This window comes from Macrobrachium rosenbergii, chromosome 16, assembly GCF_040412425.1.
Source record: "Macrobrachium rosenbergii isolate ZJJX-2024 chromosome 16, ASM4041242v1, whole genome shotgun sequence".
NCBI classification, from domain to species: domain Eukaryota; kingdom Metazoa; phylum Arthropoda; class Malacostraca; order Decapoda; family Palaemonidae; genus Macrobrachium; species Macrobrachium rosenbergii.
The window spans coordinates 43,237,843-43,265,762 of NC_089756.1; the positions used below are offsets into that span (position 1 = coordinate 43,237,843).

The window sequence follows — 27,920 nt, forward strand, 5'->3', positions numbered from 1 at the left end:
ACTGTATATTTCAAGGTAATGTAAGGTACCACAGTGACTACATCTTATAACTTAGGTTTCAGGCAAAACTTTGGACAACTTGCTTAAGAAAACCAGGTCTCATGGCAGTCCACACAGATGCACTCTCAATCATGCAGCAGTTCAAACATGTCAGCATACTTGAACTGCTGCATATTCCCAAACACGTTGCTGTATACACGTTGCTGTTTTACGTTTTAGTTCATACTGCCCAAGTAGAACAGCAGTCAAGCCACATATCAACACTCGGCCAAGTCATACTGATCCTTTCATTCATACTTCAGGATAAGAAAGTAACGTTCAGCTACATCAAAGAATAATAACATACGGTTATGTGGCCATCGTATGCAGTCATAAGATACATGCACGTTCGCGTTAAGGTACAATTTATTATCATGGCTTGTCATAATTATCTCTCAGATTCTTCAACACGACAAAATAAAACTTCTTACAATCATGCCATATGAGGCCGTTTGGTTATACTGTACTGTAAAGGTCATAATTACAGACCAGTTCTCAGTTGCTACATAGTTGTCAAGAAAGAAACATCCATATCAAGAATTACACAAAGAATCTAGTCTTAATAATTCGTCAACGCTCATAATAAATGCGGGTGCATTCGAGGTAATGATACACTAATCAATATTCACTGAAAAACCTTTGATAGACACCTTAATAATAAGAACATTTCAAAACGTATGGTAGATGCCATTTAAAGGAGGGTACAGCTGAGGTAATGTTACTAGAATTAATTATATATTTTTTTTTCACTTTAGGGTAAAGTAATAAGAAAAAAGGGTAAATTTGGGATTATGATCCACTGATCAACTATTACATCTTTCCACTTTCAGGAAAATATTATGATAGACGAGGGGACAATTGCAGCGAGGATACTTTCACCAGTGTTTATTTCCATGTTGACAATATGCTGAAGATTTAATTTTACATTGAATCTTTTATTTCTTGGTCGTCACATTAGAAAAGGGTAAAGGTACTGCACGTAAGAGCACATTTAGAATAAGCTTGAAGTATCTGCACAAAATACTAGGTTTTGTCACATACACATTCAAGGCGTTGGCACATAAACAGTGACACTTCCAAAAGTTATCCAAAACTGTAGTATACACAAAAAGATAACAGGTTACACCAGTCACATAATTACATTGAAACCACAAAAAGTTCAGGTCATAACAGAAAAAACTAGATTAGAATCCGTCAAATATTCATAACTCTAAGACTATATAACCGAATAGGAACTGTACTTTACTACTCTACAGGATTATAATTTGTAGATCATGAAAATAGGTCAATATCACCCAAAAATTGACACAGAGGCATGATATTTCTATCTGATTATTAATTTGGCTGGCAGTCATTTCTCAGGAAATATAATGTCTGTGTCAAGTTCACGAGGAAAGTTGAAATTTCTGATAAATTCATCTAGGTAAAGTCCATGATCAAGACAAAACAGTTACCAGTTTTTAAAACGTACTATCAGAATGGCACTTACACTGTCTGAATAAATTAGGCATCTTTGGTAACTCAGGGTATGGCCTATTTTATATTACATGAATTTCACGCTTTCTCTAGTGCCATATTCATTTGGTTATTGTTTTCTACTCATAAAATAATGTAATTAATTCATGGAATGCATTGTTTTGATTGTCTTGTTATAAAATTATTTATAAAAATCCATTTTACAATCTCTACAAAAGTACAGTAAATTTTTCAGTTCTCTGTCAAAAGTTTACTGTAAACAAAAATTACTTGAATTTTTTTTTTTTTCCTACAGTCTTGCTATAAGACTACAAAACTTTAGTAAACTGGCAGTTTGAGTACACATAAATATATGAGTATTTCTGTAGCACTATAACTTTATCCGAATCCATAATCTTCTAAAAGCAGTTGAGAGATTCCATCCTTACTCTTTTAAAAGGTGAAGGATACCACCACCAATCCTTCTAAAAGGTGAGGGATTCACCCATGCTGTTATACAAGGTGATGGATACCATCCCCAATCCTTCTAAAAGAAGGTGATACTACCCCTACTCTTTTAAAATGTGAGGGATACAACCAAATCCTTCCTTGATGAAGGATATCACCCCTAGTCCTTCCAAAAGAAGGTGAGAGATAAAACCCAGAATCTGTTAAAAGAAGACAGGGGATATCACCCTGATCTTTCAAAAGAAGGTAAAGGATAACACCTCTAGTTTTTTTAAAGGCACAAGATGCCACCCACCCTTAATCTTTTAAAAGAAATCTGGGGATACCACCCGTAATAATTTTGAGAGAAGGGAATGGATACCACAATTACTTCTTTTTAAGACAAGTTGAGATATGTTCCTCCTAACGTTCAAAATATGATGGGTGATACCACCCCTAATCTTTTAGAAGACGAGACATACAACTCTCCAGACTTTTAAAAGGAAGCAGGGGATACCAACCACACCTGGCACTGGTCGAACTAGAATACCACTTTCAGTTTTTTGAAACCGCAACATCTATAAATTTCCACTCGTCCATTTTTCCACAGAGAGAATGAAAATTCTCCAAAACATCATTTGGAATATTAATCGGCGAACGGTTTCCCTTCTCTCAACCTCTTGAGTTTTTCCCTCAGTATCTCCATCTTGAGGTTGTGCTCCTGTTGCTCCATGTGTTGCTGCTGCTGTCGGAGTGACAGCTCGGCCTCCAAGACTCGCATTCTCATGGCCCCTTCCTGACGCAGCTGTTGTAGTCTGTGTCTGATAATAGAGGAAATATATTAATCAGTCGGATCTATTTTCGTGTTATAAAAATGCCTGAAAAGAGAGATCTGTATTCTACAGTATATTCATAGCAGATCGGTTTTACGCCAAAAAAAAATAAATGTTCCAGAAAAGATGTCAGGGATCCTAAACACGATTTAACTTTGTTAGCTTTATAATGTCACCCTCCCACCGCCGCCCACCCTTACTGGGGATGGTTCTTAATGGTGCTTTATTCCAATTCTAAACTATGGAGAAGGTGGGTCGTGCTTTGTCCCTATCCTACATTGTAAAATCTGTAGTTTCATTCACAGATCTTTTATAGACGTGCGAGCAAGGACATTTTTTCCCATAAACTACACAAGTGCCAAAGTAGACGAACAACCTCCCTGTAATTTGGAAGAAAAATTCTACTGCGGGAGTTATAAGCTGTAAATATCCCCCGTTTGATAAAGAAACGCACTTTTCATGTGGCTTAATTACAAGGCTTCTTTCCTTTCAGACACGCATCATTTGTCGTGTACTCTTCGAAATAAAATAGTATATTCAATCCAGGCGTTTGCTATAGAACTTTGGTTACACGAGGCATAGCTGCGCTCATTCTAGCAACATTCGAAATTGTAATTTTTCTTTTTGTTACTTTTGCTTTTGTGGGCATTCACTCTGGAAAACTTAATTCCATGGAAATTTAAATGTTTTGTTATCCAGGACGACATTCTAAGAAACGGCAGACTTCGAGAAAACATGTTTTCTTCGTTTTTCTGTGTTTACGTAAATAACGGTTTTATATTTACAAACCCTCAAATTAAAATAAGAGACAGCAAACGTTGAGTTTAATCCGAGATGCAATATGCCTGCATTTTTTCAAAACGGAAGCTTCGAGGAGATAAGGGGAAAAGAAAAAGGAAGCAAGGGGGAGAATTCAAAATGAGTCAGGGATGATATAATTTTAAAGAATATGAAAACATGAATACCTTGTTATAACACTACGGAAGTAAAATAATTCTTTAAAAGAATTTACCATATTTGAAAATCAGTAGAGAAAATACGATTCATAAATTATCACTGCGGTTGCATTTTATCATTGCTAAAATTACTGTGCTCGCTGCCATAATTACCAGTAATATGTGCCAATAACGTTGGCATTAAAGTCTAATATTATTGTAATTTCTAATTACCATTGATCTTTCATCAATTCTGAAAAGTGTTTATGCTAATGTCATTAATGTCTTTACTACTACTACTACTACTACTACTACTACTACTACTACTACTACTACTAATAATAATAATAATAATAATAATAATAATAATAATAATAATAATAATAATAATAATAATAATAATAATAATGGTGTTATGACATAAATGCATTGCTTGACACGTTTGTTACGCTTCACATGAGCAATATATATTATTATAATTTATTATTGCCTACCATAACACAATATCAAATTACCTAGCTATTGTTAGGAGTATATTTATAAACGGTCAGAATATTATTTCCCCAAAAGTAAATGTATGGATGTAACATTCATCCAGGCCATTATTTCTTAGCGTGCATTAAGAGAATGACATTGCAAAATATAATCTCCCCCTCTATTTGGCTTAAGTGAGGGCTCGCCACTCCCCTCCGATCTGGCTGTTGGGGAGGGGGAGGGTGAGTGGAGGGGGAGCGTAAGTGGTGGCAGCAAAATCAGGGAGACGAAAGACAAACCCTCCCCCCTACCCCCACACAAGAAACCCCTTAGGGACAAAGGGGAACTTGTATACATGCTCACCAGAGGGAGGTAGGGAGGTTTTCTTTCAACCACCTCTTCCCCCTCCTCCCCGCCATTTCCCCTTCTCCCCTGGCCTTCACTTCTCCTCCTCTTCCCCTTCTCCTTCCCCTTACCCCTCACTTCCATCATGCTCAAATGGTGGGGAATTTTGAAGGGGATAAGCCACTGCCGTAATCCCCCCACGTCAAATGACTTCCATAAACAAGTCTTGTGAGGGATACTTGGTAATGAGAACACCGAAATTACATTCATAAACAATTCAGGTTTTGCAGAAATGCACGAAGAGCAAGAGCGAGATGTGCGCACGCATGCGCACACACGCACACAAGCGGGATGGGGGTCAGTGTAATAATAATAACAATGGTAATAGAGGTTGCCGTAGTAATGGTAACAGTGCATTAGATTTTAATGACAGCCGTGTAGACTCACCGTCAGATATCAAATAATTTTCTTGAGTGTTATTTATCATTATTAAGTTTATATTCATCGCCGTTATTTTAGACATAAAAGTTAATTTTAACATAGTTACATTAAAATATCATAAACTATAAGACCGGTAGCAACAATAAGGGAAAAATTGACAGTAAATTAAATGACTGAATCTCCATCCCTTAAAAACTGCCCGCTTCTAGCAAATCCGATCTTCAATATATAAGGTCTTTAAATACCTTACGACAACATTGATTATTAGCCTTACATCACAGCAGTGGGAAATTATTGATATTTTGCAATTGCAGATCCCTTTATTTATTAAGATATATATATGTATGTATATATATATATATATATATATATATATATAATATATATATATATATATATATATATATATATATATATATATATATATATATATATATATATATATATATATATATATATACAATGTATGTATGTTTGTGCGTGTATGAGAGAGAGAGAGAGAGAGAGAGAGAGAGAGAGAGAGAGAGAGAGAGAGAGAGAGAGAGAGAGAGAGAGAAATTCACTGATCACCATGGACAAATATATTCCTGGGAAAAACAAAGCACTGCAAAACTGTCGCTTTTGAGAGATCAGTTGAGGTTCAATGTATTGCAGTGATAAAGTGACAAAACTAAAAAATTTAACTAAATTGCAAAAAAAGATTAACGCGAGAATAAAATACCCGACTAAAGAAAGAACAGCTATAGCAAACGTAGATAACAATAAAAGAGGCCCACAAGGCGATGCAAACAGGGGGAAATGCAAAGCCATCAGCCCTCGTAACTTAGGGTAACTTGATGCTTAAACACTTAGAAACTTGAAGCTGTGACTTGGAATTTTTCTCCTAATAAAACGACCGCATCACAGTAGCTAAGGCGAATGTCAGAATGAGGTTCTTTAGATGAAAGTGAAACAGATCTTCGTATATTAGTAACGTAATGTATCCTCGAAGCTTACAAGCATTTGAAGAGGGCAATTAAAGAATGCCCCAAGTTTCATTGAAGAGGGCAATTAACGAATACCTTAAGTTTCATCTGAAGAGGGCAATTAACGAATACCCTAAGTTTCATCTGAAGAGGGCAATTAACGAGAATCCTAAGTTTCATTTGAAGAGGGCAATTAACGAATACCCTAAGTTTCATTTGAAGAGGGCAATTAAAGAATACCCCGAGTTCATTTGTTATGATTGATTACGCAAAATCATCGCAAATTCTTATCTAACTCCCTTGACATTTTGTGACATGCTACAGTATAAGTAACCACGATTACAGTTTTAATTCAAGAAACGAATCACTTGTCCCAGTGTAATCAACATGGGTCGTAAACAATTTTCCCGTTACCATCGCAAACGTTGACTTCCTAATATTACAGGTCCAGTTTCACACATTTAACATTATTAGACAAAGGCTGCTTAAAATATGTAATAAAATTACCTTGCTTTGGAAAAAATGGAATCATAATATAATCACAATTATTATTATTATTATTATTATTATTATTATTATTATTATTATTATTATTATTATTATTATTGGACAAAACAACTCCAACAAACAAGCACAAGAAAGTACGGTAAAAAGCTGTACCGTTTAGATTACCATACAAATTGCGAGCGCATTCGCAGCCAACCACACAACCACACGCACACTATGTTACCCATACATATTACACATTCCTCATCACACTTACTGGTGAATCTCCCGTTCCCTCTTATTGGCAATCGCGTGTCTGTCCATCGAAGAACCCATTTCGATCTTGTTTCCATTCTTCCTGGTTTTTCTCCGGTGGTGGTTCGGCGACCAGTAGGAGTCGTCCTCGTCGGAAGAAGCGTTGTCGTACTTGTGCTTGACGCCTGGGGAGCTGCTGCCCGAGTGCAGTTGCGCTTCTACAGGTAGCGGGAGAACCCGGTCCAAGCCTGAGCCTGTTGAAAAGAAAGGCAAATGATCTGCAATATGTACTGTATATATTTTATTTTACAGTAAATATGTGAAATGAGGGCTATCAAGAAATCCCTAGTGAATATGTGAAATGACCAATTCGCTTAGGAACACTGTTTCGACTTGTTTAGTACTAGCCCCTAGGTGATCAAATGCACTTAGGGACATTTGGTCCCCCTCCCCCCCGGCTAGTACTAAACAAAAATTTTTGACCACCCAGGGACTAGTACTAAACACGGAGAAACAGTGTAGACAAATCACTGTTTCGCCGTACTAGCCCTCGGGGATCAAATGTTCCTAAGCGGGTTGGTCGTTTCACATATTCCCCAGGGATTTCGTGAAATCCCTGATTTCACATATTTACTGTAACATACACATTATATAAGAAGGGGAAGGCAATAAACATATATTCATAATACCGTTACGTCCTTAGCACATATATATCAGATGAGGTTGCTAGTCCCATGCCAAGCCTTTGGGGTCTTGGAAGGGTTTATATTAACGCTCAGTAATCAAAGTACAATACTGAACAGGCAAGGGTAAGGAAGCAAAATTTCATTTGAAAGAAGTAATATAAACACCTGAGTATATTTTTAATATAAAGCTTATTAAGTGTTACAAAGGAACCAATTAGCTGAATAATTAAGTAATTAGTTTAAAAGTAAAAAGTTGATTTCTCTTCTAATTCGTATAAAAATCTGATTAGGTGAATAACTGAATAAGCGAAGGAATTAAAGGTACATTCCGACAGAATTCTTATTTTAACTAAAGTTACCTTCTTCAAGGGGCTATTCATATTACTAAAGAGAAATCATTACCTATCACAATGTTAACCAAGAAAATACAAAAACGAAAAGAAAATATAATAATAATTATAATTACCATATCGTTCAGGCGAAGGAGACCTGCTGTAAGATTCCTCCTGCTTGATCACCTTCCCATGGACCTTCTTTTGTTTTGACCTTGACCGCAAGGTCGAGCAAGGTCCTGTCTCCTGGGCAGGCGGAGGAGGGTAGGGCTCGAGCGGCAACACAGGAGTGATTTCTCCAGCGCTGTACGCTTCGTGTTCCCTTTTGATAACCGTCAGGAGTGGCGTCAGAAGGCTACTAGGATGCCTCTCTCCTTCAGTAGCGATTGGCTTGGAGGGTGAAGGAACAGCTTCACATGTCGAGGTGGAGGATTCGCCCTCACAGTCTACCCCTCCGGTCATTTTCGAGGGGGAGCGATCCTGGTCGAGTGAAAAATAACGATTGATTGGAAAAGCCATTTTTGAAGCATCAAAATGCACAACTCTCCTGAACTAAAAGACTAAAATACCCCAGTATATAAATTCTACAGCACTGTAAATGAAAACTTTACCCGTACCATTTTCATAACTGCGTGCTTGCGAGAGGTGTCACACTGTCATTACCTTCTCACGTCTGGTATCGCGTCCGAACGATTGTCAGTAGTAACCAGCCTTTCAAGAAGATGGTTTATCGCTACTTACTTTATCTGCTTGTCAGTAGTAAACTTTTACTAGGACGCGGGTGTCTGACTACTTATTCAGTAAAATACCCATTTCAAGAACTGGCTCATTGTTGCATTTTAGTTTAAGTTCCAGTCTCTAAACTCCTCCCTTATTCTTGTCTCCTTAAAAGACCTGGGGTGGGTAAGGCATCAAAGCCGGTTCAATTGGTCTTTGCATGAAAATATCCCACAAGGGACGCATTAAACTGGAGTTATATTGCGAACGCAAAAATCAGCTGTATTTTATTTGGTACAGAATAGTCTCATCCAAGACACACTGAGGTCATTAAGTAATCAGTTATTGCTATAATATAACATTACTGTGCTCGGTGAACCAACATAAATCCTATATCTCTGAAATCCAGCGCACCTGTTTGTTTAGATAAAGCAGGCATATGCCAGCACGGGTCCTTGCCTTGGAATGGGCAAGCGTTAAAGGGTGTCAGAGAACTGATGTGGACTAATGGACTCGTTCCAGCAAACAGTCGGAATATATAAACTGTCCTTGCATAATGGCCAATAAAAGAAAGGGTGTTAAACGACCCTACTTTTGGGCAAAGGCGAGCTTCAGAGGGCTTCCGAAAATGGTTGGGTCTGGATGCTGGCGTTACAAATTTAAAAGAAACTGATTTGATAAAAATCATGAAATAGGGTTCAGGCGATATAACCTCGTACTCACATTGGCATTATCGTAAGTGGAAATTTCTCAGGAATGTGGTCTGGATAATACAGACTTTTGAGGTGAAGTAAAAAGGGTTGATATCTAGTAACAATTTTGCATGTGGCTGGTAGTCTTCTGTTAAATAATAATTGTTTGTATTCTTCCCACCTTAATACCCACTTAATATGAACACCACATCTACATGAGAAATACCCTACACAAGCTTGCTATCCTATTACTGCTACAGTAGTTCTAGTTATCAGCTTCATTACTGACTGTGTATCCACGAGTATTCTGTAAACTGTTTCACTGCAACCTGAATTCTGACAAACACTGAGCAGTAGCATTGCTGGATTCAGCCGACTCCATAGCATTCAATTCATTAGTTGTATATGTGCTGGGAATGTAGTTTGTGACAGCATGTCACATATACGAGCAAAGTATTTTCCGTCAAACAAAGGGATTTTTTAATAATATTCAGCAATTGTATGTCGTGGACGATGCTATCATACTATCACAGTCCGAAACGCAGCTACATACTTGCGTATATGAAAATACGAGTACGTAAGCATATGTGCATTATGAAGTCATACAGATACCTAAACGTGCATATACCACTTTTGTCCTTTTCATATTCTGGCCCTTATACTGTTTGTGTAACGCCCGTATATTAGTTATAATAGTCTTTCAGTCCACAAAAAGTACTTTTTCAATTTATACATGTACATGGAGTGTACATTTAGTTTACAGTACACACACACACTCGCACCCTCTCTCACACACAAAACATCCCGCTGGATTCCGTCAAATTAAATAAAACCGGAAAATAAACTTTTTTTGTTTTTTATAAATGCACAAACTATGAAAACCCAAACTCCCATAAATAAACCCCGAAATTAAAAACTCGGGGAAAAAGCCATTTCCGAAGTGGAGGCTCATAAAGAAGAATTTCAAATTACATTATAATATAAAAAAGCCAACAACATATATTCGAGTGCCAGTGATGTTTATTGCGTTGAGTATTGAACAGCATAATGAATGTTGTGCAGTGGTCCTTCCTATTGCCTCTCTCTCTCTCTCTCTCTCTCTCTCTCTCTCTCTCTCTCTCTCTCTCTGGGGCCCTTCATGTCAAAAGACTCCTAAAAGGTCAGGTTCTATTCGTTCCAACCTAGTTTTGAACCTATAATACAATTCGTCATGGTTACAGGGGATTATCTTAACATTCTTACTTTAGGAAGGAAAAAAGGGGGGGCTTTAGAGATCAAATGAATGACAAGGCCGACTCTTTGTCAGTTATTGTAATGGCGATGGAGACACAGAACGAAGGATTATTGTAACATCGAGGTTAAATGTCAATGGACAACAGTCACCGGTTGGCTCGATTGGGTGAATAATTTTTTCCCATATATCGTAAAGCTTTGGATATGAGATGGATTTTTTTTATTATTACCGTTAAACTTTTGATGCGATATGAATTTTTTTCATTTTACCGTCAAGCTTTGGATAAGCATTTTTCCCTTTTATCATCAAGCTTTGGATAAGCATTTTTCCCTTTTATCATCAAGTTTTGGATAAGCATTTTCTTCCTTTTACCATCAAGCTTTGGATGAACATTTTTTACCTTTTACCATCAAGTTTGGAGAAGCATTTTCCTCCTTTCACCATCAAGCTTAGGATAAGCATTTTTCCCTTTTACCATCAAGCTTTGGATAAGCATTTTTCCCATTTTCCTTCATGCATTGTTTAAGCATTTTTCCCTTTTACCATCAAGCTTTGGATAAGTATTTTCCCCTTTTCCATCAAGCATTGGATAAGTATTTTTTCCCTTTTACCATCAAGCTTTGGATAAGCATTTTGTCACTTTTACCATCAAGCTTTGAATAAGCATTTTTCCTTATTACCGTCAAGCTTTGGATGAGCATTTTTCCTTTTACCATCAAGCTTTGTATAACAAATTTTTCCCCTTTTCCATCAAGCATTGGATAAGCATTTTTTCCCTTTTACCATCAAGCTTTGGATAAGCATTTTTCCCTATTACCGTCAAGCTTTCGATGAGTATTTTTCCCTTTTACCATCAAGCTTTGGATAAGTATTTTCCCCTTTTCCATCAAGCATTGGATAAGCATTTTTTCCTTTTACCATCAAGCTTTGGATAAGTATTTTGTCACTTTTACCATCAAGCTTTGGATAAGCATTTTTCCCTTTTACCATCAAGCTTTGAATAAGCATTTTTCCTTATTACCATCAAGCTTTGGATGAGCATTTTTCCTTTTACCATCAAGCTTTGTATAACAAAATTTTCCCCCTTTCCATCAAGCATTGGATTTTCCCCTAATCAAGCTTTGATAAACTTTTTTCCCCCTTTTACCATCATGCTTTGGATAAGCATTTTTCCCATTTTCCTTCATGCATTAAGCATTTTTCCCTTTTACCATCAAGCTTTGGATAAGCATTTTTCCCTTTTACCGTCAAGCTTTGGATGAGCATTTTTCCCTTTTACCATCAAGCTTTGGATAAGAATTTTTTCCATTTTACAATCAAGCATTGGATAAGCATTTTTTCCCTTTTACCATCACGCTTTAGATAAGCATTTTTCCCCTTTTACCATCAAGGACTGGATAACCATTTTTCCCCTTTTACCATCAAACTCTGAATAACCATGTTTCCTTATTACCATCAAGCTTTGGATGAGCATGTTTACCTTTTACCATCGAGCTTTGGATAAGCATTTTCCCCATTTTTACCATCAAGCTATGGATGAGCATTTTTCCCCTTTTTACCATCAAGCTTTGAAAAAGCATTTTCCCTTTCACCATCACGCTTTGGATAAGCATTTTTTCAATTTTACCATCAAGCTGTGGATAAGCATTTTTTCCCTTACCATCAAGCATTGAATAAGCATTATTCCCTTTTACCATCAACCTTTGGATAAGCATTTTCCCTTTTACCATTAAGCTTTGGATAAGCATTTTTCCCCTTTCTACTGTCAAGCTTTGTGAACATTTTCCCTAATCATCAAGACCGGCATTTTCCCCCTTTAATGAAGAATAAGAGGTTTTTATTTCCTTCAAGATTGTAAATTCATTTTTCCTTTACATCAAGCTTTGGATAATGTTTTCCCTTCCACAACCTTTGGATATGCAATTTTCCGTTGCTACCATGAAGTAACCAGCATTTTTCTTACCATCCAGTAAATAAGTCTTTTCCTTTTACCATCAAGCTTTGGAGAAGCATTTTTTCAATTTTAGCATCAGTTTGGTCTGGTTTTTTCCTTACCATCAAGATTGATAAGCATTTTTCTTTTACCATCAAGCTTTGGATAAGTTTTTCCCTTTTACCATTAAGCTTTGGATGAGGCATTTTTCCCCTTTTGCCATCAAGCTTTGAATGGGCATTTTTCCTTATTACCATCAATCTTTGGATGAGCATTTTCCCTTTTTCCATCAAGCTTTGGATGAGCATTTTTTCCTTTTACCATCAAGCTTTGGATAAGCATTTTTCCTTATTACCATCAATCTTTCGATGAGCATTTTCCTTTTTTCCATCAAGCTGTGGATAAGCATTTTTTCCCTTTTACCATCAACCTTTGGATTAGCATTTTTTCACTTTTACCATCAATCTTTGGATGAGCATTTTTCCCCTTTTCATCAAGCATTGGATTAGCATTTTTCCCTTTTACCATCAAACTCTGAATAAGCATGTTTCCTTATTACCATCAAGCTTTGGATGAGCATTTTTCCCTTTTACCATCAAGCTTTGGATAAGCATTTTTCCCATTTTTACCATCAAGCTGTGGATGAGCATTTTTCCCTTTTTACCACCAAGCTTTGAAAAAAGCATTTTCCCTTTTACAATGAAGCTTTGGATGAGCATTTTCCCCCTTTTACTATCATGCTTTGGATTAGCATTTTTCCCGTTTTCCCTCAAGCATTGAATAAGCATTTTTTCCCTTTTACAATCAAGCATTGAATAAGCTTTTTTCCCTTTTTACCATCAAGCTTTGGATAAGCATATTTCCTTTGTCCCAGCAACCTTTGGATATGCATTTTTCCCCTTTTACCACCAAGCTTTGGAAAAACATTTTTCCCCTTTTACCATCAAACTCTGGATAAGCATTTTTCCCATTTTACCATCAAGCTTTGGATAATCATTTTTCCATTTTACCATCAAACTTTCGATAAGCATTTTTCCCCTTTTACCATCAAGCTTGGGATAAGTGTTTTTCCCTTTTACCATCAAGCTTTGGATAAGCATTTTCCCTTTTACCATTAAACTTTGGATAAGTATTTTTCCCTTTGAATAAGCATTTGTCCCCTTTTACCACCAAGCTTTGGATAAGCATTTTTCCTTTTATCATGTACCTTTAGATATGCATTTTCCCTTTTTTACCATCAAGCTTTGGATAATCATTTGTACCCTTTTACCATCAAGCTTTGCATAAGCATTTTCCCCTTTTAACATCAAGCTTTGAATTTTTTCCCTTGTACCATCAAGCTTTGGATAAGCATTTTTTCAATTTTACCATCAAGCTTTGGATAAGCATTTTTCCCTTTTACCATCAACCTTTGGATATGCATTTTCCCTTTTTTTACCATCAAGCTTTGGATGAGCATTTTTCCACTTTTTACCATCAAGCTTTGAATAAGCATTTTCCCTTTTACCATCAAGCTTTGGATAAGCATTTTTTCAATTTTACCATCAAGCTTTGGATAAGCATTTTTCCCTTTTACCATCAAGCTTTGGATAGGCATTTGTCCCCTTTTTGCCATCAAGCTTTGGATGAGCATTTTTCCCTTCTACAATCAAGCTTTGGATGAGCATTTTCCCCCTTTTACCATCAAGCTTTCGGTAAGCATTTTTCCTTTGTACCAGCAACCTTTGGATATCCATTTTTCCCCTTTTCTACCACCAAGCTTTGGATAAACATTTTTCCCCTTTCACCATCAAACTTTGGATAAGCATTTTTCCCATTTTACCATCAAGCTTTGGATAATCATTTTTCCCTTTTACCATCAAACTTTCGATAAACATTTTTTCCCCTTTTACCATCAACCTTTGGATAAGTGTTTTTCCCTTTTACCATCAAGCTTTGGGTAAGCATTTTTCCCTTTTACCATCAAACTTTGGATAAGTATTTTTCCCTTTTATTATTAAGCTTTGGATAAGCATTTGTCCCCTTTTTCCACAGAGCTTTGGATAAGCATTTTTTCCTTTTACAATGAAGCTTTGGATAATCATTTTTCCCTTTTACCATCAAGCTTTGGATAATCATTTGTACCCTTTTACCATCAAGCTTTGCTATAAGCATTTTCCCCTTTTAAAATCAAGCTTTGAATATGCATTTTCCCTGGTACCATCAAGCTTTTGATATTTTTTTCTTCTTTTAACAGTCCAGCTTTGGATATGGTGAAACATTTACGGTGAAGCGTTGTATATATATGCGATTTTATTAATTTTTCCTCCAAGCTTGAGGTGAAATAGCTTCTCTCTTGTACCATCAAGCTTGTTTCTAATAATTTTTTTTTCTTTTTTACCAAAGTATTTTATTCTTTGTTCTCATTTTCCGCTAAGCTTTAAATATATCTTTTTCCTTTTACCGTCAAGCTTTCGATATAATAGGATCTTTTTCTTTTACCATTACGTTTTGGAAATAACGTGATTTTTTCCCATTATTACCGTCAAGTTATAATCTACTAGGAATTTTTTGTCGTGATGTTGGGGATATACAGTTTTCTTCCTTTTACCGTCAAGATTTTGATATAGTACGATTTTTTGTTTTTAACATTAAACTTTACAGGAATGTTACGTTTTTAGTTTTACCGTCAAGCTTAAGATGAAACACGATTTTTCCTTCCACCGTCAAGCTATGAATATAAAATGATGACTAGGATAGTTTACCAAGACCACTGAATCCTACTGCCATATTCTGATAAAGATTTGCTTTTAGGACTTATTCCTAAATGAGTAGAGAATGGAACAAGTTAGATTAGAGCTAGAGTTAAGAGCTAAGTGAAAAGAGTCATTAGAAATGAATGAGAAGCTAAAGGACGAAATGCACTTTTACCCCGTAGGGCGGTAGCGCCGTCAGTGCACCTCATGTGGTGCACTGTAGACATTATCTAAGGTTCTTTGCAGCTTGGCTTCGGCCCTTAGCTGCAACCCCTTTCGTTCCTTTTTCTGTACCTCCTTCCATATTCTCTTTCTGCCATTTTACTTTCCACCCTCTCATAACAATTGATTCGTAGTGCAAATGCGAGGTTTGCTTGCTGTTACACCTTTCAGACCTTTTACTGTCAATTTCCGTTTCAGCGCTGAACGACCTCATAGGTCCAGGTGCTTGGCCTTTAGCCCAAATTCTATATTCAGTTCAATTCGAAGCTATTACAGTACCGGTGGGTCCCCGACGTGCCCTAAATACAAAATTGCTAATATACTCGCTTTTTTTTCCTGGATTCGTAAATACCCTTTGCCCATCGAAGGGCAATAATATCGTTTAGTTTGTGTTTGAGCTTCACTGTTTCTAACCTCTCTCTCTCTCTCTCTCTCTCTCTCTCTCTCTCTCTCTCTCTCTTAGTTTTCTTTAGGTGCTTGGTAAGGGTTTTAAGTCTGTCCGGCTCGTTGACCTGTTGCATGAAAAAAAGTTACAAGTAAAATTCTACTTCATCCATATTGATTTTTAGAAGGAAATTTAAAATCATACACACACACACATGTATATATATACAATAAGAAAAACCTGCAAAGCATTAAAAATAATTTTATTAGACTTTCAAAACTACCATCTTTATATATTTGTATATTTATATACATATATATATATATATATATATTAAATATATATATATATATATATATATGTATATATATATTAAATATATACTGTATATATATAATATGTATATTCACACACACACATATATATATTATATATAACTATATACATATATATATATATATATATATATATATATATATATATATATATATATATATATTATTATATACGCATTTTCTCTTAACAAGGAACCTAAAATTCCTAATAAATATTTTGCGTGTCAGCACTTTAGCCATAAATATCACTCAGTGCTGATGTAAATAACTTTCATTCAAAATATTACCAGGCATATTAACAAACTGCTGATGTAGTTAGTTGCCATCATATTTCAAAATTACATGACAAGAAAACATGGCTATCTCCTATTCATGCTTCCTTAATGGTATAAAAAAATAAGTACTCATCATCTAGGATTTATATTATCATCATCTAGGATTTATATTACCTAAAACTTAAGATTTGTTGAAAACAATGAGGACTGTCCTAACGCATTCGAGGGCACTAAGTTTCAGCACACAGTTCGCAACACGGTACGAATATATTAAGTTATTAAAGTTATCAATGTGTGTGTGCTGCCAGTTAGCAGGATGTACTGAAGATGCTGGGGAAACTTATCCGATCCTGTAGCCTATAGATAGAATTTGGTTGACTTAATATTACAAACATCACTCACCTTATTCTTCTGCTCTTTCTTCTTGGCTCTGAATTTCTCGTCTCTCCATAGAACCTGTTGTTGGGGAAATATGTAGTAGTTATCAGTGTTGTCTTTGGTCACTCCTAAAATGGACGCAATATAATAATAATAATAATAATAATAATAATAATAATAATAATAATAATAATAATAATAATAATAATAATAACAGCAACTTTAAATGGTTGGAGATAACAGCTTCATAAATACTTATTTTGGATAAATGAATTAAGAAAATATTTTGTTTCAATATGGAAATAAAAATAATGATCAAATAAAACCAAATCTCACTATAAGTAAACAATATGAAAGTATTTGCCCCGTCCGCTTCTGACGAGAGAGAGAGAGAGAGAGAGAGAGAGAGAGAGAGAGAGAGAGAGAGAGAGAGAGAGAGAGAGAGAGAGAGAGAGAGAGAGCAGAATTAATTTTCTCAAAACAACTTTATATCCTAATGTATGAAGTTAACAGGTGTGATATTTATGAATGTCTTATTATTTACCATTTAATTCCTCACCTGCAACTGTCGTCTTGTACGTGGGTATATATTAGGCTGGACGTTGTATTCTACCACTAGTTTGTCCCAAGCTTCCCTGTGGATAAATCTGAGTCTTAGAAATGTGATAATAATCGATACACTTCATTATAAGTCTGGAAATGAAAGTGACTGCTGTTTATCTTTTCTCTGAAACTAGTCCATCTGCGAGTGTTTTAGTAACTTGTATACTAATTCTCTCCAGCCACCACTTTTAGAAGAAACATTTTTGGGCGACGATGCCACTATATTAATAGTTATAGCCAACATGCACTAAAATGACGATAAATTTATTAGTTATGAAATATGAACACATGACCACTAACAAAAAAAAAAAAAGGCACGTCGCCATACTAAGTTAAATGTTTTTTTTTTATTGTATTTTTGAAAATTCAAGAAGCATAACAAAATTCACACAATTTTTCTCGAAACGGTAGCAGACAAAAATTAATTCAACTGATTTGAAGCTTGGTGTTAACAACTTTCTACAGTTCAAACGCTGCAACATCTAAAATTTAAAATCATATGCACCCATCAAGGATAAAGAAAGCAAGGTCATTGTTTTAAATAAATTATCATCGGGGCACCAGATATAAATCATTTTGAAGGTAACAACTCTGGCATTATCCCTTATCTCCATTTCAACAGTTTAATTTCATATGCTAATATACTTATTATAATTTATAACCAGAATTTTACCAGGAAAATATACTCTAAACGTATATTGTACTACCAAAATTTGACCAAACCATCAGGATGAAGTGGTAGGAAATTGTTCATATTATCTTATAATTTGGACACGAAGGTCGGTCATTATTCTACTTTTTGAATAAAATAGGACAGGAAGGAGCCTACATAAATGCACGGTTGGGAGAGGTTACATTACACTTCTACTTCTTTCAGGAAGATACCGTGATCTTTTTTCCTTCATTTTCTTTTTTCTTAATTTAGTTCTAAGCTTAAAATAAAAGTCAGTTGTCCATACCCATAACCTTCCAATAAAAAAATAAAAATAAAATATAAAAGTCGGACCCTTATGTACGATGACAGACAAGCCTCACTAAAGCGCGAATAAATTCACGAAACAAAGTACAACAAGGTACTCAGGTGAAACCCCCATGACACCTTGCCTCTGGAAATGGCGTGTCTAACAGACGTAAAGATAATTGAACTATAAACAGAGGTGGCTAGCACGTCGAGCCAAGTTAGGCGTTAAGACGTAGAGGAGATATCCAGCGCTAAGAAAAATGATCATGTGGCATTACGCTACAGTGTGAAATATTTTCATGTGTTTCGTGTGCCTGAGAGAAGGCAGTAACAACTGCAGTAACGTCTGCGAAGATCATTCATTTTTTTTTTATTCGTGAGAGGAAATGATAGAGAGCAATAGGATTAAAATGTCTATATATATATATATATATATATATATATATATATATATATATATATATATATATATATATATATATATGTATATATATACACAATATATATACTTGTATATATACATAATATATATACATATATATATATATATATATATATATATATATATATATATATATATATATATATATATATATATATATATATATATATATAAATATATTTATATATACAAATATATATATATATATATAGTAGATATATATAAAGTATATATACTAGACTGTTTATACATGTGTGTGTGTGTGTGTGTGTGTGTTATGTGTGTGTGTGTGTGTGTGCGTGTGTGTGTGTATTAAACCATAAACACAAAGTAATACCGAATTTCATTTACCTTGGAAATAACTTGTATCCAAATGGAATTATATTTGATGAGTGCATCTGCCCTCGTCAGGAGATGGGTTCAATCGTAAGTGCACTGACTGAATTCGACAGGAATATGTACAGCAGAGTCAACACATATCACTTGATAACAACTGGATAAGTCGACTGTATACCTCTGTGTCAAACCAAAAAGTCATAGTTTCGAATCCTGGCATAATCCTTTGGCATAATTATTCCTAAGGTAAGACGAATTCGATATTAAGAGGTATTTATGGCTTCATATCTATGAGAATAAAATAGCCATTCGAGTATAGGTGACAAATCTATCGTGTGAATATGTATATGTATATGTATGTATGTATATACATATTTATATATATACATGTATGCGTGTTATATATATATATATATATATGTGTGTGTGTGTGTGTGTGTGTGTGTGTGTGTGTGCATATTTATCAGATTTACAAGGAGAAAGATAATTATATCTGCTACCATGTTGAAGGAAAGGAGCATCGCACCCATTTAAGAATAAAGAAAAAACCATGCTAGAAATTCGTAGAACTGAGGAAAAGTAATCGAAAGGGTCCAGATGACTCACTAAAGACTTCCCCCAACCGTGCAGAGCGAGTGTAATACGAATCAAGAAGATTCTTGCGAGGACTTCAAGAACAACGTCACACGCAGTAATCGTAAAAAGTAATAAAACAGGTGACACCCTCAATCAACGTTTGGTGTTTGGAGCATTTCAGCGATGTAGCAGGTAAAGCTGCTTTCAATAAGGAAATACTACTCATTATAAGGACGAACAAGCACCTTGAACAGCGGGAGAAACTGCTCAGAACAAGCAGCACGTCAATGAGGCAGAACTCATCAATTCCGAGATAAATTTGTCGGTCCTGAAAGATTGTAATAATTCATGATATAAAGTAACTGGAATTTTTAATTGATCGCTCCAACAAACAATATGTAAAAATATACTGTTAATTTTCAATAACGCCACCATACTTTAATATGGGCTATCATAACGTCTGGATTACAACATAAAAATGACTTTCGTAAAAATTTAATTTTAAATAATTCCGATGATATGGCAAATTCACAGAGCCACACAGCTAAAATAATAAGTGTGATAGTGCAAATCGATTTATCGAAAAATATGTAACTTTATTTAATAGGCAACACACAGTCATACAAAAAATGTGACTATCCGTCACCTGTAGATTATAATGAAAAAATGAGTGGGAAACCGCTTAGAATGGAACTAACCTCATTTACCTAAGCCTGGACACCTGTTGGGTTTAAACGGAGAAAAAGAAAAATGGCATAAATAACCATTTTTGGCTGATTGCATCAGTACCACTTGGGGTTAATTATCAAATAATAATGCGTCATTCTTCGAAATTTCATAACACAAAGTTCCAGCACCGGAGTGAGTTGTTTATAACGGAATAAATCAACGCGCAATATTTAAGGATCATTTTTATTTTGCCAAGACAACAGTTAAGTATGCTGTTCATCTTACTCCTTTAACCTTAATTCTAGTAACTGTTTTTTAATTATGCCTAAAATCTTCCCCCCTTTTAATTAGCAGGAATAATATTTTGGTCAGGTTAGGCCTACCTCCTTTATTCCTTTAGGCCTTGGTGAAATATCGGCATCTAATTGCCTATTCCTTAGGTCTTCATTAAAAACCTTATTCCTTTAGCAAGGGGTAAGATAGTCATTCACGGTAACTATAACGAATTCTTTGCAGCTTATTTTTTATTTAATGAGAAATAGCAATAATGATGACGAAGCTGTCTCTATACGCAAACTTCCTTCCCGTGAGTTTGTAATATTCATGCCTGCAATTTCACGGAATGAGTCTAAGCAACTCCGATATGATTCCTGTCAGCCTGCAGATTTCACAGGTACTGAAGGAGGAAAGAACACGAACTTAGTCACACGTGCTACCGAATCGGACACTGTGATTGTGTGACTCTGGCTATCATTATATCTGTCAGAATGTGGTTATCTCTTTCGTAATATTGACTATGTCACTATGTGACCTTCACTGTCTCACCATCAGATTCCTTTGCCATCAACACGTCACTCACGAAGTGGTCGTGCAATTGGAACTTCAGAAGTTCAAGAGAAGATGCAATGCATTACCACCCTAATACTATTCTCCTTGCATTTTATTACATTTTTATCTATTTATTAATTTATTTTTTATTTTCAAATATGTGGGATCTCCTCCTTTTGTATTTCCCTTTACCTCCTCTTACTTCTTCCTAAAGAACACCACATTCTTTGGAAGCTTGAATTTCAAGTCAATGGCCCCTGTGTGCTTGTTCCATATGAATAAGTTTCATCTTCTGAATAATAATAATAATAATAATAATAATAATAATAATAATAATAATAATAATAATAATAATTATAATGTACAGTCTTTTCTCAGATCAATCATGATGTGGTTGTGAGGTCTTGTACTACCTTTCCACCAAAGCAGTCATTATCACAGCGGAACTTCGTATTCTGTTTGTTCCACGCTGGTAACAGTGTAGCTTTGTGATGTTGTATTGCCTTTTCATCATATTATTCACGATGTGGTTATGTGACCTGTACCTATCCTTTATGGAGACAGTGTAAATTGTTGCTATGTGACAAAGGATTTTGTTATGTGAACACCTACCATTAACTTTTCACTAGACCAGTCACACTGTATCTATGTGGCAACGCACTGTCACTTTTAGTCAGTACTGTTTGAGTCGACTACACCAGTCGCAATTTAACGACATTGTACCATGTGGGTTTGAGGCCGTACCGCTAGCTTTTACCCATACCACTTACAATGCAGCTGTGCTAAATGGACTGTGCGGTTATGAAAACACTTGCTCCTACATTTGGCCAGAACGGTGTGACTATGTATACTGTTTCTTAACCACATCAGTTACTGCATGACAATGTGCCGTTTTTCCATCTCCCCCAAGGTCCATCCACATAAATAGTGCAGTTATTAAATATCTTGCAGATATTTAAGAACTTTCATGGCTTTCTTTTATCTATTTGGAGGCCATTTGCTTTTTGATTTCGAGACTTTGTTTGCGCTTATTGGCTTTCAAAGGGCTTCACGTGCAGTGCAATAAAGGCAAACAATATAGGTCTTCTGTATAGCCATCAAAGTGGTCGTGGTATGCAGTCAAACCACAAGTTTTCGATGCTGCTCTTCCGTATTAGGCCGAGAACTTTTTGAATGACTTGCGCATGTCAGCCTCTCACAACCTCCATGACTTTGTATAGTAGGAGCTTCTATCTACAGTTATCAGGGGTCCTTTCTTTGTCATGAGGGCGTCGATATCAACTGACAAATCAAACTAAGTAATAAAGTCCTCTTCCATTCTGGGCGAGTTAAAGGCATTTGGCTGCTAGCTCGTCAGATTTTGAGCAGTAAAAAAGAATCATGCTTTGTTCTAACGACCCTTCAAATTTGTGAATAAATCCACACATTTTGATCAGTGAATCAAAATTCACACATACAGTTTTTAGAATTAGTGTACAATGAGAGCGTGCCTTCTTATTCGATATATTTGATAACATCAATTATAATTATCGACACCATAAACGACCTTTCATTTACCCTACTTCCGGAAGGCACACGACTTCCTTCAGGAAAGCGGCAGCTTCCGATACACAGGAACGCGGAAGGACATTCCATTTGACCATTAGTTCATCTTTAATGAAGTACCTACCTAACACGCGTACATGATACGCTGCAAAAAGAATCGGTAAAACCAGTGTGGGTGTTCTCGCTTCCCCTTTAAAAATGGCTTTGATTCAGTCCGTGCCATGAAGCGAATACATAAATAATCAACAATCAAAAGCTCATTCCCCCCGAATGCCTCTAAACACTTTCCATAAGCTGTGGCATGCGGAGATTTTGTTAGGTAACCTTTCGCATTTAGTTTTGGTTGTATGTGAAATAATAATGAACCTGAGCGTAACGTTAGTTATAATGATTTGGACGACTGTGCTGCTAATGTAAAATATCAACAGAAATAATGATGACGTAAAGATTTAATTCAGGGCAAATGTACCGTAACTACAAACTACAGGAGAACAGCCATCCACTACAATGATTGTCGTAAAGTAGTGTCGTAAAAATAGTATATATATATATATATATATATATATATATATATATATATATATATATATATATATATATATATATATATATATATATATATATATATATATATCACATACATACATCATCATGTAATATTGTCTCCAACGCCTTGTGACGCAAAGGACCTCTATACAGGTCCGCCACTCACGTCTTTCCTGTTCTTTATCTTCCACAAATCTCCACTCATTCCTTCAAGTAGATGTAAGTCTTCCAGCTCTTCTGGTGCCCACAAGAGCCTAGCTGGAATAATTAATTTACTGTTCTTCTGTGGGTGTTGTGAAGGACATTTCCAAGTCATCTCCATATTCCCATTGTCATTATCTCATCTACATATGGAACTTCCGTAATTTCCTTTATTTTATTATTTTTAACCCCGTCCCGCAATCAGACTCCTAATATTCTCATATCTAAAACATCTTCCATTTATAGTTTCATTGTCATGCTGTGATTCATCTCCGTATAGCAATACTGATCGTACTAGACTTTGCATAATCTTAATTTCGTATGCAACTTCATCCTGTTTGATATCCTGTCCATTGTTTGAGTTGTCTGTTTTAGTCTTTCACTAAATTCCAACTTAAAGGAACCTGTATTGGAAATACCGACTTCTTAAATATATTTGAAAGATTCAGCCTCATTCATCCGACTTCTGTCTTGTGTTATTTCATCCGTTTGTGCATACTCTATGCGCATTACGTCTATTTTTCTTTGCAGTTATCGTGAAATCCATCTCTCTAGATATATGATGTATTCTATTAAGCATGCTTTTGTAAATCTTCTAAACTTCCTCTTCCATCTCTGACCACTTCTTTTCATGATAAATATTTTCTTTTCATATTATATACTCTTGAGACAAAAGGTGTTATCCTCCTGTTTCCAAGTAGTCATGAATTTCGATGAGATTGCTAGTCGCACGCCCAGCCCAGTGGATATTCACAAGACTTGCACGCTGACGGCTCTTGGTGCTCCTCGACGTTCTCCATCCACGTACAGACTAAACCAGATGTTACATAGCTGTAGGAGATAGCCAGCAATAGTTGTGTGACCACCAAGATAGTTCAGAAGTCGTCGGGACAAATGCACCGTGAACATTAGAGGTCAGGTCGTGCAGCTAGCAAACTTATCCCAAAGGAAAACAACTTCTACCGCCATCCCTCTAACGATGAGCAAGGTGTATGTATGCATGTATATACTGTACATGTATGTATGTACATATGTATGTACTGTATGTGTGTTTTACTTCGAATATCATCTACAGACCTACTTATTCCCCTTCTGACCAGCCTTCCTTACAAGGACTTTTTCTCGGTTTACCTGACCAGGTATTCTGTCCTATCCCAGATCAGGAAGGGAAACCTCAGCTGCAGCATGTTTTATTTATGGAAAAAGGCGCCATTAAAGATGTACTTTACTATGAACACCTTGTAGATAACAGCACGGAATCTTCCCCAGTGAGCAGCTAAGACTTTTTGCAACAAGCTGGAGGTTTGTTTGTATCATAGATAATATATTATTATAAAAGTCTAGTCACAGTAGTTGCGATATATAAAAGATTAAAGTTAGGGTTATTTGAAACTAAATAATAACATGGGGTAAAGGATACGTGGTAAATCAAGTCAGCTTTTGGATGGATGGCAAGTTTTCAGAATTAATCCGGCAAAGAATATGATTAGGCTTATGGCATGGTATCAGATTTGATACAAAAAATAAATGTTGTTATACTACAGTACTTTGTCCAAAAACACATACTTGTCCAAAAACACATACACACAGTCCACACACACACACACACACACACACACACACACACACACACACACACACACACACACACACACACACACACGTGTGTGTGTGAGAAAGTTTAGGCCTGTTAATGCTTTGCAAGAGCGCAGACACTCAAATTGGACCACCGTCACACGTGCTCTCACAGGCCGCCTACCTCTCCCCACGGGGCAGGACTCACGGGCGTTGGGGAACATCATCCGACGGATGAATGGATCCGTCGAACACCGTCTCAGACACTGCCTCCCCTTTTACTACAAAGTAGCCGGGCCATCGTAGCACACATCTTTAGGATACAATTAGCGTACACAGTACTGTCTCGTTGACTGTGACACCCAAATAATATCCAAATCCTACCTGATGGTATGGGCCGACGAATTCTTATCGCCGATGATGCTCACGTATTGGTTGAACACGGAGTAGAAGACATCCTTTTCGTATTTCGTGAAATTGCGAGACCGGTACCGCTTCTGTAGATTTTCTTCCTCGGTCTCGTGGCCGTCCATCTTAACGATCGACTGAGAAATCTCAGTGGTGGAAACGGTCTCCGCACATGCAATTCCGGGAAGATATTATAACGATCTCGTCACAACACAGGGAATCACAGGCTCGTATACACATGCGACTGCTGTAGCTTGTGGTGGCCGCGTCGCAACTCGTCCCGTCAATAATCATTTCACGTAGACAAAATTTAGCGACCTTAACATTCCCATGTGACTCTTACGCATTTATTTCATCGTTTATCGTGAATTAACATTTGACTGAGTATGTTGTTGACTTCATGTGATTGACATTCATAACAGCTATTGATCTAGTAAGGATATTATGTCAGTGACGTAAAACGTTAATTAAATCTCTCGTAAATATACCCGTCTTCACGTAAACATGACGTAGGCAGTGGCGGCTTGGCGTTGCTGTGAAAAATGTCGTACTCCTTAACGTCGCACCTTAGCCACCCCGTGGCCAGACGTATGAAAGCCATAGTAAGGAAAAACCTCTGACATAATCGATTCGAAATTCATTGACGTGCTTGTTAACATTTTTGTTACCTATATGGCATTGAAGTAAAGGAGTCTACGACGTGGAAATGGAGCTTCCATTTACGCAAGTATAAAATCTGTGAAATAAAATCACCAGTTATTACACTGACGTCTAGGATCTGAAAAGCGTATTATATATATATATATATATATATATATATATATATATATATATATATATATATATATATATATATCTATCTGTGTTAATGTGTTGCAATTTCAATTAGCCACCACCTTAATTCACGTATTATACATCCTGTATAGATTTACCCAAGGTTCTTTAAATATAAAGGACCTTGGATTTACCCCTTCTGCATGGTAACGTATATTAAAAAAATGTTCACACTTCTCCTTTGATGTTTTTATGTACACATTCATAAATGTACACACACACACACACATATATATATATATATATGTGTGTGTATGTGTGTTTGTGTGTATTCAATATTACGCAATTTCTTATAACAGTGGACATCTCCAGAGAAAAAAATCAACATAAAGCAAACTCACAGAAAGCTCATAGCAGTGCGTCGAATCCCCTTTCGTAAACTGCACCATTCTCCTGCATTTTGCTTCTGCTGTTGTCCTTCCTATAAACATTCTTTTCCAATACCTCCTTCATTCCATCTATCTAGCACTCTTAGGTCTTCACTCCTCTTCAACTTTTCCGAGTTATACACTTTTCACCAACCTAGTGTCCTCCATTCTCTCTATGTGACCAAATCATCCGAAAATAATTTTATCCATCCTTTCAGAGAAGCTTACTTATGACCACTTATTCTATGTATCTACACTTTTTTCACCCTTTCATTTCTTCATACATCATATATACATACACCTACCATTACTCTGAGCAGTTTCAACCTTTTTGATTTTACTTGCACTCTACATCCACACTTCACTTCCGTAAATGAGAGTTGACTTAACAGTCCCTTCATACATTCCAGTAGCAGTTTCACTTCAGTTTCACCATTGGTGCTCTATCGTTTGCAAAAATCAAACATCCCAAACTCCATTCAGTGTTGTGACTATATATTAATTTCCTCTCTCTGATTTCTTTCGAAGCTCCACCCATATAGGTATTAAACAGCTAGGATGCAAAACACACCCTTGTCTCAGACCTACTTTTACACCAGACCAGTTGCTTCCCAATTCACATATTCTAACGTGTGCTTCAGGCTGCCCTAGAGCAAGAGCTCGTGCCAGATCAAAGCTCGCTTAATCTACCTCAACAACTTAGCATAGCATACTTCTACAACATCCTCCACATTGCCCCTCAATCAGTTTTGTGATCAGCTTTCTTCCTTCTACTCTGAAATATCTCACTGTCGAAACCCACATTGTTCCTCCTTATCAACCCATCTGTCATCTGTCGTACCCTCTCGGTCAGAATCTTACCATATAGCCTAACTTTCCTGGTATACAAAATAATGTTATGCTCTTACAATTGTTACAGTTGTCCCTTTCACCTTTACCTTGATACAATGGAACAATTGTTTCTTCCACACGTTCCTTTGGGAGAGTTCGTTCATCCGGACATAACTTAGAAACTGCGATCATCCACTCAATCATGGTATCTCCGCCGTACAGATGTATCCCACTTGTAATTCCACCAACTCTTGGTGTCTTTTCATTGTAAAAATTTTAAATTCCCTCCTTACCTCCTCAACAATCACCTTCGGTTGCATTTTCAAACTTCCACCACGATTTCGAGGGATGGTGTTGTTACCTACAAAGTTGTAAGATTTTTAAAGAAATTTGTTTTGCATATTTTAGTTTTTAACCATCGTTACTGGTTTACAATTTTAAAATATTCATGTTATTTTTTTCTACCTCTAGAAAGTATTTTATAATTAATCATTTTTTTGACATCCTACTATTCATGTCGTTAATCAAGTACTTTCACATTTCATTACGACAATAAGTGACCCTGTGGGTCCCTGTGCCTGCCCTTTGGTCTTACACT

The 27,920-nt window shown here is 36.1% G+C and overlaps 1 protein-coding gene and 1 long non-coding RNA gene across 2 annotated transcripts in view; one reads left to right on the forward strand and one right to left on the reverse strand.

Annotated features, from left to right (window-relative positions):
* LOC136847380 (uncharacterized) overlaps nt 1–27,920 on the forward strand; it is a 190,851-nt gene that overhangs the window by 66,725 nt on the left and 96,206 nt on the right. The gene's annotated exons all lie outside the window — the stretch shown is intronic.
* LOC136847378 (myb/SANT-like DNA-binding domain-containing protein 3) lies at nt 910–25,545 on the reverse strand. The gene is made up of 6 exons (XM_067119009.1): nt 25,266–25,545; nt 17,159–17,234; nt 16,624–16,677; nt 7,828–8,173; nt 6,698–6,929; nt 910–2,762 (listed from the first exon to the last, which is right to left on the reverse strand). Exons 1-6 carry the CDS (start codon nt 25,412–25,414, stop codon nt 2,588–2,590), a joined length of 1,032 nt encoding a protein of 343 aa, XP_066975110.1. The 5' UTR covers nt 25,415–25,545; the 3' UTR covers nt 910–2,587.

What these genes read in the sequence shown, in the direction of transcription:
- LOC136847378 (XM_067119009.1), bottom strand. Translation starts at nt 25,414, where the DNA reads ATGGACGGCCACGAGACCGAGGAAGAAAATCTACAGAAGCGGTACCGG. An exon ending in TCGTCGGCCCATACCATCAG is followed by an intron (nt 17,235 to 25,265) that starts GTAGGATTTGGA and finishes ATTTATCCACAG; the next exon opens with GGAAGCTTGGGACAAACTAG. An exon ending in TCCTTCGCCTGAACGATATG is followed by an intron (nt 6,930 to 7,827) that starts GTAATTATAATT and finishes TCTTTTCAACAG; the next exon opens with GCTCAGGCTTGGACCGGGTT.